This window comes from Parasteatoda tepidariorum, chromosome 2, assembly GCF_043381705.1.
Source record: "Parasteatoda tepidariorum isolate YZ-2023 chromosome 2, CAS_Ptep_4.0, whole genome shotgun sequence".
NCBI lineage: Eukaryota > Metazoa > Arthropoda > Arachnida > Araneae > Theridiidae > Parasteatoda > Parasteatoda tepidariorum.
The window spans coordinates 16,951,999-16,965,221 of record NC_092205.1 but is presented as its reverse complement, the minus strand read 5'-3'; the positions used below and the strand labels follow the sequence as shown (position 1 = coordinate 16,965,221).

The 13,223-nt window shown below is 30.6% G+C and overlaps 1 protein-coding gene across 1 annotated transcript in view; it reads left to right on the top strand.

Moving 5' to 3' along the window:
• The window catches only part of LOC107442775 (sn-1-specific diacylglycerol lipase ABHD11-like), a 21,478-nt gene extending 8,256 nt beyond the window's left edge, over positions 1–13,222 (top strand). The window contains exons 3-6 of the mRNA XM_043050315.2: positions 1,224–1,397; positions 4,904–5,095; positions 9,835–10,034; positions 12,980–13,222. Of these exons, the coding sequence (XP_042906249.1) occupies positions 1,224–1,397; positions 4,904–5,095; positions 9,835–10,034; positions 12,980–13,109 (696 nt within the window). The 3' untranslated portion in view covers positions 13,110–13,222. The remainder of the gene's footprint in view (positions 1–1,223; positions 1,398–4,903; positions 5,096–9,834; positions 10,035–12,979) is intronic.
• Position 13,223: the final 1 nt, after the last annotated feature.

Here is a 13,223-nt window from a genome sequence, read left to right as displayed (position 1 = left end):
AAAAAAAAGATATAATCTTTTCTTCAGCCCACACGATTATATCCGCAAAACAGAGTGCTTTCTGAAATTGTATCAATAAAGCCGAAGCAAAATATATTAATACAATAGTGTGAGGAGCACTCAAAATTTTTTTTTATAAAAATAACAACAAATAAAATAGATCACAAAAAGTAAAAATAAGTAACATGTAAAAACAGAAAATAAATAAAATGAAAAAACATATTTTTTTTCATTTTATTTATTTAATCCAATCTAGCCCGGATCAAGTATTTGGAGAAACATGCCTCCATGGAGGACTTTTTGGATGGAACTGGCCTGCATTCACTTTACATCGAGAGGAAAACCACGAAAGCCTCTCACGGTTAGACAGACGGCAAGGGAACTCTAACCGATGATTCGTCTACCACTGAGGATAATTTACGTCAACTCTGTAGTCGGTGCAAGCCGGATGCGCAATTCGTACTGACCAGCCACAGCTGGGATTCGAACCCGGCTCACACGGAAATTTAACTGAAAGAAACAAATGAAAGAATGAATCGTTAACATTTATTTTAAATCTAAATTATTATGTCACGCTTGTGTTAGAATCAGTTTTTTTTTAAAATTAAAGCACTAAGTCTAGTTGTGTAAATGTTGTTTAAAGAGCTGTTTTTTGAAGGCTCCATTGTTATATAAAATGATGCTGTTTGTGATTAATGTGTTATTTTTATAACAGCTGTAAGTTAACTACTGTTACTCATGACTGTTACTCATGTCAAGTTCATCCTATCTAAGGCTAGCACTATCTACGCTTAGTTTGAAAATGTCGTAAAACGTCAAAATGGAGAAAATTTTTGTGAAAATGAAAAGCGTTCGTGGTCTAATTATTTAATATTTCAAAACTTACTCCAATGCTGCCTAATCTGAGCACATAAAAATTTGTCAAGACTGATAATTAAACAGTGATTTTGATATTTTTCATCTAGATAGAAAAATGTCACCAAATTGGTAATTTTTTAAAAAAAGTTTAATAACTTTTTAAATACTTAAGTTGTTTGTTTGTTCTAAAGCTCAGACAATTCTTCACTGCCAGATTGCATGTATAGTTTAAAATCATAGCATTGCTTTAAGTTAAGGTACTAAAACTATGGCATTTTTTTTTCCTTAGCGACAGAGATTCGAAGAACAGTTTTAAATAATTTTCGATTATCAATGAAATATAATGATTTTTTTTTATCACACAGGTTTACAATGTTGATTTAAGAAACCACGGAGATACAGAATGGAGTGACGATTTTGACTTGGTGATACTAAAAAAAGATTTGTTGCATTTCATGGAAACTGTCAACTGCCCTAAGGCAACCATCTTGGGCCACAGCGTTGGTGCTATTGCCGCTATCCTAGCAGCTCTGGAAAATGTAACAATTTCCTTTTGTCTCAAAACACTGCATATTTAAGATTAAACGATTTATATTAAAGTTTAAATCAAGAAATGTAATTATAATAGGGTGGTCACAACCGTGAAGAATCTTATTGCTGTTTCTAATGACACTTGGGCATGCCAAGCTGACCAGCCATTAAGTTTGTCTATTAAGTTAAAAGTGTGCGCCTTTCGTTTTCTTAGAGGCACCGCAAGGGTGAAAGTATGTCTTGGTTCAGAACCCCACAGATAGATGGCGGCACCACTCATTCGTGAGAACAGAAATTATTGAAATGTAAACACGACTTTCGTAAAACATTGCTAAAAGCTATTATAATTTAATTTTAAGTTTAAATTTGAAAAAAAATATTTATAAGTTTAGCACGCAGCATAAAAAGCGTGAAATGATTTTTTGAAAAAAAAAATCTTTTAGAGGCAGCCAAATGTACACTTTTTGAAACCATTCCAGCTTAAAGAAATTAAAATATAGAAAAATATTTTTTAAATTTTTAAACTAAAAAAAGCGCTATTAGGAATTTTTATTAAAAAAAACTTATTTTAGCAAAAGAAAGTATCTAAGCTATTAATCAATACACATGTTTAATATTTAAAATATTTATCAATTTCCAATATTCAAACACGACATTATCAAACCAATTTCCAAGTTTTAAGTTAAAAGACTTGTTAAAAATAGAGCAATTAATCGTGCCAGTTGAAAAATTTTGAATTGAGTAAAATTAATTTAAAGGCAAAACTTAGTATAAATAAATTTAAACGGAATATTTGAATCAGCAGATAATTATAGTTCATGTGTGTGTGTAATGATTAGTATAAGGTGACTGAGTTTCTATAATTTTGTGGTAACTTTAGAAGTTTTTTGATCATCATCTTTGTGTTAATATGCTAAAATAAAACAAATCGTAAAATTTATTATTTTTTTCTCAAAAAAAGGGAAATTTTGTTAAGAAAAACCCCTCCAGACCACTTAATTTACAAGCAAACATACCATGACATATATAAGAATTAGAAAAAATTCATGAATTGTATCTTTTTCCTTGAGTTCTAATGCTTTAGTATGCTGCCAATTTCCTTTGAGTATAGACAATCATAGTTTTACAATATATGTATTTTCACAATATATTTCTTAAATAATTGAAAATGCTTAAAATGTTTTCCTTTTAAAAAAAATTACAAATTTCTAAATTAGAAAAGCTAAATAAGTTAGACAATTCAAATTAACAAGTCATTTAACTAATTTAATATACGGTGATCCAGTTGAAAACAGACATTAAAATGTGAGATCGTGAGACATTAAAATGTATGATTATGAGTTCACAAAAATACCGTAATTAGTAACTCATAACTAAAAACTATTTTACCAAGTTTAAGAATAAATTTTAAGAAAGCGATACTTTAACAATTTGATTAACCATTGGAAAAATTTGTAGCAAATCAACTATTTTTTTTAAATTAACGTAGAAGTTTCCTTTAATAATACTTCGTATGCGAAAAATAGTTAGAAAATAATATGCAGGTTCGTGGTTACCATTTTGCAATGATAATATAAGTCAGGATGACTACGAGTCACGAATCACATAAAGAGGCTTATATGACAGAAAAAGTGCTATGAATTTTCAAACAAGAAAAGTATGATTGATAAATTTATTGTCAGCGTTGAAAGAAAACTACACAGATTCGGACAGATCAAAAATTACGACCATCTGGGACTTGGGATAAGGATTTAGTTGACCATTCCACTATTTTTCATTCAAAGAGGATTTAAAGTGTTTAACATTTCATGTGGGTTAACAACAAAAAAATGACAATTTAAACAAGACATATGATTTTTTAAAAAAAATTTAAATTACTAAATTTTGCTGCGATATTAAAGTGAACTGTTCAGGGTGGAGGTTCTAATGAACATTTAATTAACGAATGGTTTATGAAAGAGTAAGTGGAAGTTTATGCATCAGTCGTTATAATGGAAGATTTGTAATGGATTATTGTACTAAAGAGACCAGACTGTACTCCTTTATGACAAAATTTAACATGGAATTAAAAAGAGGATTTTTAAAAGATTTTTGCTACTTAAAATAACACAAAAAGGTAAAAATATTTATAATAAGTGTGTATAAAATTTTTTTAAATAGGAAATTAAAACTTTCTCTTTTATGAACCTCTATCCTCGCCATCTTGGATATAAGGCTAAATTTTTTTTTCTTGATATTTTTGTGTTTCATGAATGGTTGATCATGTGGTGTTATTCAACGATATAATGCCTTTCAAGAGGAGCAGAAAATAAGAGAGTCACCTAAGTAGATCAAGAGAAGTAGCGTTTGAAATTTTTTTTTAAATCCTTATCAGTAGTCAATAAATTCAATAGTTTGGTCTAGAGAGGGGTCAAAAGTTAAGGCCTTTTTTTGCATAATTCACCATATCATGAGAAATTAATTAATTAGAAAAATTTGTATAATTCACCATATTATGAGAAATTAATTAATTAGAAAAATTTGCATAATTCATCATATCATGAGAAATTAATTAATTAGAATAATTTGCGTAATTCACCATATTATGAGAAATTAATGAAAAATAAGTAAAGCGAATCGAAAAATTTTCTCACACAATCATAAAATTCGTTTATCCAAAGATAACTCCATACAAAAAAAAATTTAATGAATTATTTATTATTTTTTACTATTTTCTTTAATAATAGTCGAGCAAATTTTGAATTTTAATATATGCAAATTTTTATATAATTTTATATGACATTTGAACATAATCGACAGAATAAATCCTTAAAAAAAATTAATTTTTAAAAGTCAGATTTTTGAAATTTGATTTCTCAGGAACAATTCAGCCAATTTTATTCAAATTTCGGTTTTTTCCATAAAAAATTACACAAGGCTGTAAAAATTCGCATGTTCTAAAATTAAAATTTTTTCCCGAATATTATTAAATAAAATAATAAAGAATAACAAACGAGTAATAAAAATTACTTTTTGCATTGAAATATTTTTAGATAAATGGATTTTATATTAACTTTCAAAAATTTTTCAAATCACTTGAAAAGGTCTCGAGATATCTCGAAAGATGCTGAGAATAAAAATAACATTCAAGAGTCGAAATTTCGGACCGCTTTCTGACCAAACTATTGCAGACATATATCTTATAGATTGTGGCTACCTCGTATATTTTGGAAATCAAAAATCCTAATCCGTCGAAAAAAAATTGTTCAGAAAAATTGCGTTCTTAAGTCTGATTTCGTAATTAAAAATATAATCTGCGTTATCTCATTCGAATTTTTGAGGCCACCCCCATGTCCCATGAAGGCTGAGACTTAGTACCTGAAAATTTGATCATGCAATTGCCTTTGTAACAAGTTTCATCGCCTTTCGAAGCTGCGTTCCTCTAAGTACTGTCAGGTTAATTTTAATGATCCTATATTTAAAAACATTGTTTTCATTTGATTGATCATAATCGTATTTCCTTTCTTATTTGCAGTCGGATAAAATTGAAAAAATAGTTATTGATGAAATGAGAGTAAGTAAACTAGATCGTTCAGCTGCTGCTTTTACAAGTGCTTTTGCCACATTTGCTCCAAAAGCTTTGCCGAAGATACCTAAAGATGCAGATGAAGGTGAAGCTGCTAGCATTGTCATAAAGACTGTGTGTGACGCACTTCCATCTGAATCGGTAAGTTATTTATTTAACTTACCTAAAATTCTACTATTAAGCTACAGAAAGACTTTAAAATTACATTTTGAGATTTTAGTTATTAAGATTTTGAATCATAGATTGTTTATTTAACTTTTAATAACAATAAATGAACCTTGGCATAAATAGATTCTTTAATGGTATTTTTCCAAGTTCTTTTGCAGAGGAAAATAGTGAAATGAAACCTCAGAATCAATGCCTAAAATTTGTATCAAAGTTATAGTTTTAAAATATCTATACCATCTTGGATAATCATAATCTGGATAATCATAATCTGGATATCATAATCTGGATAATAGAGCGGTAAAGAACTTTATTTAAGAGTTAATAAACTTTCTTTTCTTTTTTTAAAAAAAAAAGAATCGCCAAATTGGCGAGATTTTTCCATTCTAATGGCGATTATGAAAATATGTGAAGAATTCTCCATTACTTTTAATTTTTTCGGAACCCAGATAATATGGCATTGGAATAGCTTTTTAAATGTTAAAAAACTATATCACAAACGCTTCTTATTTTCAAATACTCTCTCATGTAAAACTACATTTTCTTTCAAAAAAGAAAGAAAAAAAACAACATCACTTGCTATGCGAGTTTCTTTTAAAAAAGGAACTATCTTTACGAACACCCTCTTAATGCAAGATTCAAATGTCTATCCTTTCACAGATTAATACTCAGGACATAATTCTACTATACTCTGTTACAAGTTAAGAAAAATCCATTATCCCTATGGAGAGAGCCTGTTTGCATCTAAGTGTACGCCAAATGGATGCCAAGCTCCCAACGCAAACGTATGTCAACACCGCAAACTCTTAAAACAGTGTTTTTCTAAATCATGTGGAATAACGAAAACGAAACTAATAAAAAATCAATTAACAAGTAATAAGAATTAGTAAAAATGATATCTAAAACTTGTAACAAAGCAAATATGCGTTTTTCTATTCTCGTTTTAAAAAAAACTGATGAAAGAATGATGAATACTGTTTCTTGCAGACGATTTTCTTCTACAGTGAAACAAAGGTCAAAATTCCTTATCTCATATTTAATTAATTTGTTAAGGTAATTTATTAAGGTTATTAATTAGTTATCTCATATTTAATTTGTCAGCATAAGACATGCCATTTTTAGTGGTCCAGTCAAATCCAAATACTCTCTCAACGTTATATAGTTGTTTTTTTTCTAGAAATGAATGTTCTTATTTATAGAAATATGTCGCCAAGTCTAGGATTCCAGTAAGACTTCGAAACTACAACCTTTTCTTTTAATAATTCTGTGATATTTATAGCAAAAGATAGCACGAATTAAATTTCTCTTTGACGTGTTTAAATTCTAATTAAAGCTTTTAAATTGTTTTGAAAGCATATTTGCTGTATTTGATATCGAAATAAAACGGAACTATATGCAGTCGTGGATGAAACTTAAATCCCATACCGCAATTGCCTTTTTTCTTAAACTTGCAACGGAGTATAATTATACTGTTGGAATCGTTATCTAATTATTTCAAAACGTAATGTACTCTTATCCAAAGAGAGTCCGTCTTTGTGTTTTAGTTACCTGAAGCATAACTATTAACTTGATCGAAATCTAGAAGGTTTTCTAAAATTATGTTAGGTGCAATTTAGAATATAAAGTTAAGATTGTTAAGAACTAAAAGTTATTAATCATAAGTTCTATTTATTTATTTATTTGAGCTCTATACACAAGTAAAAAATTGCTTTAGAACTAATAACTTTTTTGGATAGATCATTTAACAGCAAATGTTTTTCATTAAGTGCTATTTGCCACTTGCACTGGACCCAACTTTGGCTATCGCCTTTTTCTTCCTCGTATTTCTTCCCAATCCAAATTCGATTTGCTCACTCGCTGTAAACAGATCTGTTTTAATCAGGGCTCGAAAAACCACCCGTCCGCCCGTCCTCGGCGGTCAAAAATTCCCTGCGGACAACAAATATCTCGAATCCGACGTCCGCGCGGACGGCCATTTTCACGTTAATATTCGTGATACATTTTCAATTTTTGTTATCTTACAAAGAGTCTAGCGCCTCACTTCTAAAAGGACCCTCTAATCTAGAAATACAGCAACATACTTGCGCTTGGTGGAATTGATGTTTTCTCTGTCTGGGAGTAATGCAGTGGTTGAAAGAGGCTTTTCGGCAATGAGCTTACAACTAAACACATTACGTACTGGCCTTAAACAAGAAGCGTTAAACGCAATTATGAACATCCACCTAAATGGAAAACCCCTTTCAGATTTCTGTGCAGAAACCTCTGTAAATCATTGGCTTGATTGTGGAACTGGCAAACGTCATATTTGTTTCATTTAAAAAACGAAGTAACCTCGGATAAATTGACATTCCAGATAACTTGACCTTTGTCATTTAAATTATTTCATAAAAAAAATAAATTATTTCATAAAAGAAATACTAAGTTTTACTATTAGTAACCTACTATTTGTAATCCCAGTAACTACTAATTCAATGTGCAATTTATATAAATGTTTGTAATAAATAAGAGAAAATTATATTTTTATTTATTTAGAAGCTACGGGTTAGTTTCAAAGGAGGACGGATACATTGTTGGACAAGCCGTCCTCGGGGACGGGTAAAATTTCTGACATTCTTCGAGCCCTGGTTTTAATCCAGATTTGTATGAATTGTAGCTTAAGTTTTAAAATAAAGCTCTAAAAACTTGCAACATATTGTTCAAAATTCAAAATTTTTAGCGTTTGGTGATATGAGAGTTTACTAAGCACTTTGTACCGATTGGCGCATTTAATATTGCTATCTGAACAAGTGCAACGATGTTACATAATTTTTTTTTCTTCATGTTGAATCGAATGAGACTATGCAAGATTCAATAGAACTAATAGTTCGAAAGTTGCAAGCGTTTTTATGTATAAAAAGTACAATTTTTGACATGACTTATGAGCACTCTTTACTTCTCAATCTAGTAGCTACCTGAAAATATGAAATTTATTTTCCTATGTAAGTTTTTATGGTCAGTTGAAGGATATAAATTAGAAATTGATTAGATATTTAATTAAGAAGTTATAAGATGTTTTAGTAAAAAAAGTACTATTTTGCACTCGTTCTTATTTTTGCATCTTACATTGCTATTCAAACAAGTACAGTAGCGCTTCCTATCTATTTATTCTGGCTTAATCTAATGAGTAAAAGACGAATGAAAATAGATTATACTTTTATAATTTAAATGTTTTTTTTTTCTTTTTTCGTATAAAAAGTACTATTTTCGATTTGCACTTATTATTCTGAAAATCTTCAAAACTTGAACAATAATATTTGTATTATCTCGAATTTAATTCGAGATAATATAAATATTATTGTTTAAGTTTTCGAGTTCAATTCAGTATAAAGATATTTTCTCCGAAAAATGTACAGGTAACTCCTAGACAGCAAAGATTAGATAACTCCTAGATATCAAAGTAAAAAGCGTCAATAAGTCACGTCAAAATACTACTGTTAATATCTAAAAACGATTGAAACTTTTGAATCACTCGTTCTATTGACTCGGCTATATTCTCATTTCATATAAAGTGAAAAAGTACATAGGAAACATTGTCTCACATGTTTAAATAGCAATTGTACATTCATGAGCAGTATAAGTACAAACTTGTGCCGCGATGGCTCATTTGGTTAAGGCACTGAACAGCCATTGTGAAGGACTAGGGTTCGATCCCTCGTGTAGATTTTAATTCCACCCAGCTTGAGATCGATGGGTACCTGCTTGTCTAGGACGTAAGGATAGTCTGTACACAATGTTGACCGTATTACCAAACTCATACCTTAGTCGCTTAGTTTTATTTTATTTCATTTTATAACAATCATTGAGCAGTCGGTCCAATTTTCGGGTTTAAGTCAAATTATGTTCAACTCCGTAGCCTTGTAATTTTGAACCCAATCCAGAGGACAAGGTAACTCCTGGATCAAATATTGGGAGAAATTTGCCTTCGTGGAAGACTTTCTGATGGAACTAACCCGCATTTGCGTTACATGGAGAGAAAGAACACGATAACCTCCCACGGTTAGCCTAACGACAAGGGGACTCTAACCCACGATCCGTCTACCACTGAGGATATTTCACGTCAGCACTGTGATAGGTTCAAGCCTGATGCGGAATTCGTATCGACCAACCATCGCCGGGATCGAACCCGGTTCACCTCATTGAAAGACGAACGCTCTATACCCTGAGCCATCGCGGATCTAGTCGCTTAATTGTTGAGATTTAACCTCCATGATCTCCCTTACCCACAATGAAGCTTTGCGAAAATGCTTTGAAACTTGTTTTTTTTTCTTCCGTAAAACGCTCATAATTTCTGAACTATTAATCAAACTCAATCTATCTCGGAATATATCAAACTTGTGTAATTCGATTCAGCGTGGAAAACTACATCGGTAATTCTTTGATTTGTTTTAGAAGATATTCAATTCAAATCGTCTTGAAAAAAAAAGCTGGGAGAGAGTACAGTGAAGCAGTGGAGACTTGGGGGTGTCATTCATAATAACATAACAAAACTAATTGTCGAAAATATCTCGGGAATTAATTTTTCAGGCAGAAACACTCTTCTTTTGCTATAATTGCTGGTCAAACACACGAATATTCTAAATAACAAATATGTTGCCCATGATTTCAGCGATAACTGTCATTATATGACCAAGCTGGCTTAAACCTCACTTATTAAATATACTAAATTGTTTTTGCAGGTGAAGAAAAATAGAATTGATGAGCTAGATAAAACTGCGCTCGGTCTAAGGAAGAAGCCAGATGGAAGCTACGAATTTAAGGCAAATTTAGAAAATTTGGCTGATTTGGCGAAGAATGTAGAGAAAGTTTTGGTAGAGCCGGAAGGTCTTTTTAATGGGCCAGCTCTATTTATTTATGGCGACCAATCTTCATTTCAAGTGTAAGTATAAATGTTCCATATAGAGCCGGCCAGGTGGCCGAGCGGTTAGCGCGCCTGACTGCGAAGCCATTGGCTGCGAGTTCGAATCTCGCTTTGGGCATGGATGTTTCTCTCTCTCTTTGTGCTGTCCTCTGTTGTGTAAGTGTGTGGTGTGTGAATGTGGCCCACCCTATAAACGGGTTTGCGGCGGTGTGACGTGGGCAACGTTGCTCGCCTCCGTGACTTTGGTTCACAGGTGCCCACTGGGCAACGCGAAATGAGTAACAATTCCGCCATCTTCATAGGCAAAGATTCAAATTCAGTGCCTGCCATTTAAAAAAATATATTCCATATAGAATCAATGGAGTCAAATTGATCGGTGCTTATTAAATAATTACTTAACATTGTTTATCATAGCTCTATCGCCAAGAAAAATTTAAAAAAAAAAGCCACAGCTTAAACGCCTTGAAGCAAATTGATGATTTTATATATATCATTTTGTCATGAAGAATTGTCTGGGCTTTAAAACGTACAAATAACTGAAATGATTTAAAGGTTACAAATTTTTTTTTAAAAAAATCTCGAATTTGGCGATATTTTTCCACCTAGAATAACTGCCTTATTCTGAGTTTTTGCAAGTTTTTATGAGCCCACTAAAGACATACACTGAAAATACTTCCTTAATTGATGGTGTATTTTTTTTGTAACTCTTGGCTGTAGAATTGCGTTTATGCTGAGCTTTTGGTGTGTCACGATGAAGGGTGCAGCTTTCGTCAGTTAACATTGTTGAATACCTTCACCTTATAACAGCAAAATATCTTAGTGAAAACTTTTACCCATAGATATGAAGGTCCTATGTTAGTCCCTGATTTTACCTTATTCATCTCGGACTGAAACAAGGTTTTTGTGGAAGAATCGAAGATGTGAATCCAAGAGGCATTTACATAATTATGAGTGTGATGCCACAATTGGCATTACATATTTATTTCCTATCTTTTAAAATATCTTTCATTACTTAAGCTGATTTTATTAATAAAACTACATTTAAAATAAATCAAAGAGTTAATCTTTGAAAATGAGAAGAAAATATTTATTCTTTTCTTATACATCAATGTAACGGATACTTTTTTATTTCATTACTAATGCAGACTTACTAATTCACTGTCGCCTCTAATCGAAAACAAAAATCTATTTATAACTTTTTTTTCTAAATTTCTAACAGCTAAATGTTTCTGTTGCATGGTTGTAATAATTCTTATAAATTTGTTGGCAACTCGTGATCGCAAAACTGTTCTTTTAAACCAGTATTGTTATGATGGTTGGCTTTGTTTTGGCTATGTTATATTTTGATAAATCGCCNGTGAATCCAAGAGGCATTTACATAATTATGAGTGTGATGCCACAATTGGCATTACATATTTATTTCCTATCTTTTAAAATATCTTTCATTACTTAAGCTGATTTTATTAATAAAACTACATTTAAAATAAATCAAAGACTTAATCTTTTGAAATGAGAAGAAAATATTTATTCTTCTCTTATACATCAATGTAACGGATACTTTTTATTTCATTACTTATGCAGACTTATTAATTCCCTGTCGCCTCTAATCGAAAACAAAAATCTATTTATAACTTTTTTTTCTAAATTTCTAACCGCTAAATGTTTCGGTTGCATGGTTGTAATAATTCTCATAAATTTGTTGGCGACTCGTGATCGCCAAACTGTTCTTTAAACCCAATATTGTTATGATGGTTGGCTTTGTTTTGGCTATGTTATATTTTGATAATACGCCAATTTTTGATCTCCTACCCATACTTTCTCTGTCCGTTAGGAATAAATATATTCACTTTTAATTTTAAATTTGTGGAGACTGGGAGTGCCCTTACGGGCCTCCCCAGTCTCAATTCTTAACCGTCAGAAATGATATTCTGGCGGTATGATCTCTCAATAAGAGGGTATTCTGATTTCATTCCTTTTAAGGGATTTCTTTTTTTGGATGAAGAAATGGCCATTCTCCATCACCAATTATGATTAATAAAATCCAAATTTCACTAAACAATTTGTATATTCTTTCCTGGAGACTGTTTAAAGTTATTTTTCACTATACGAATATTGGCGACTACTGACGGAGAACAAACCTCGGCCATAATGAGATTTATAGTTTCTGAGTAAATGACTGACTACTACTGATTTTAATGACTTACGCATCATTTCATAGATAAACTTCAAAAATACTTAAATTCTATAGATTCTGCCATTTATTTTCTGCCGCATTGCCGGCCTTGACATAAATATTGCATGGCATTGCATGAAAAATTAATCAAAACGTGAAGGTAAAAAAATTAATTAATAAGCTATGCTAAATGAAAATCAATTTTTGTCAATATCTTCAAAATCTGACGTGATAGAGCAAAACGGTTTTCAGATTTAAAATCAGCCTAAGAAAAGATAAGCATCATGCCAGATATGTATGGCTTGTTTATCAGTTTACTTACTTATGCGTATGAAGCCTTATTTGCGTATGAAGCTGTAAGTACATAGAACTCTTTATATAATTACGCAGAGAAAACAAGGGAATTATTCTCATAATTCTATAATAATTATTTAATATTATATAATAATTCTCTTATATAATAATAAATAATTATATAATATTATATAATAATTCATAATTCTACAATAATTCTCATAATTCTATAATAATTCTTCAATAAATTCTTTAGGGAACTAATAAGAATAAAAAAAATATAGTTTAAAGGAATCTTAAATAAAAAATGAAGTAAAAATAATTAGTAAAAAATTTATTAGTTAACTAAAATGAGAACAGATTAACACAAGGAGATACAACCTCTTTCCCAACTCATATGGTTATATCCTCAATCTTATATTGGTAGCATAATTTAAATAGTTATATATTATAATATGAATAATAATAGTGTAATAATATATTTTTCTTATTTTAGCGGGAACGATAAAGATCGCATTAAACAGCATTTTCCGAATGCTGAGTTTGTGGAAATGACTGCTGGAGGTCATTATATTCATCATGAAAAGCCAAAAGAATTCATGGATGCCGTTTTAAATTTCATTTAAGAAGCATTCTAAAATAATCTATTTATAATGGTCTAATTTGAAAAAATTATTATTAAGTGAAGTATTGTATAATTATCTAAATAAATATTGTTAATTTATTCTATCAAAGAAAAG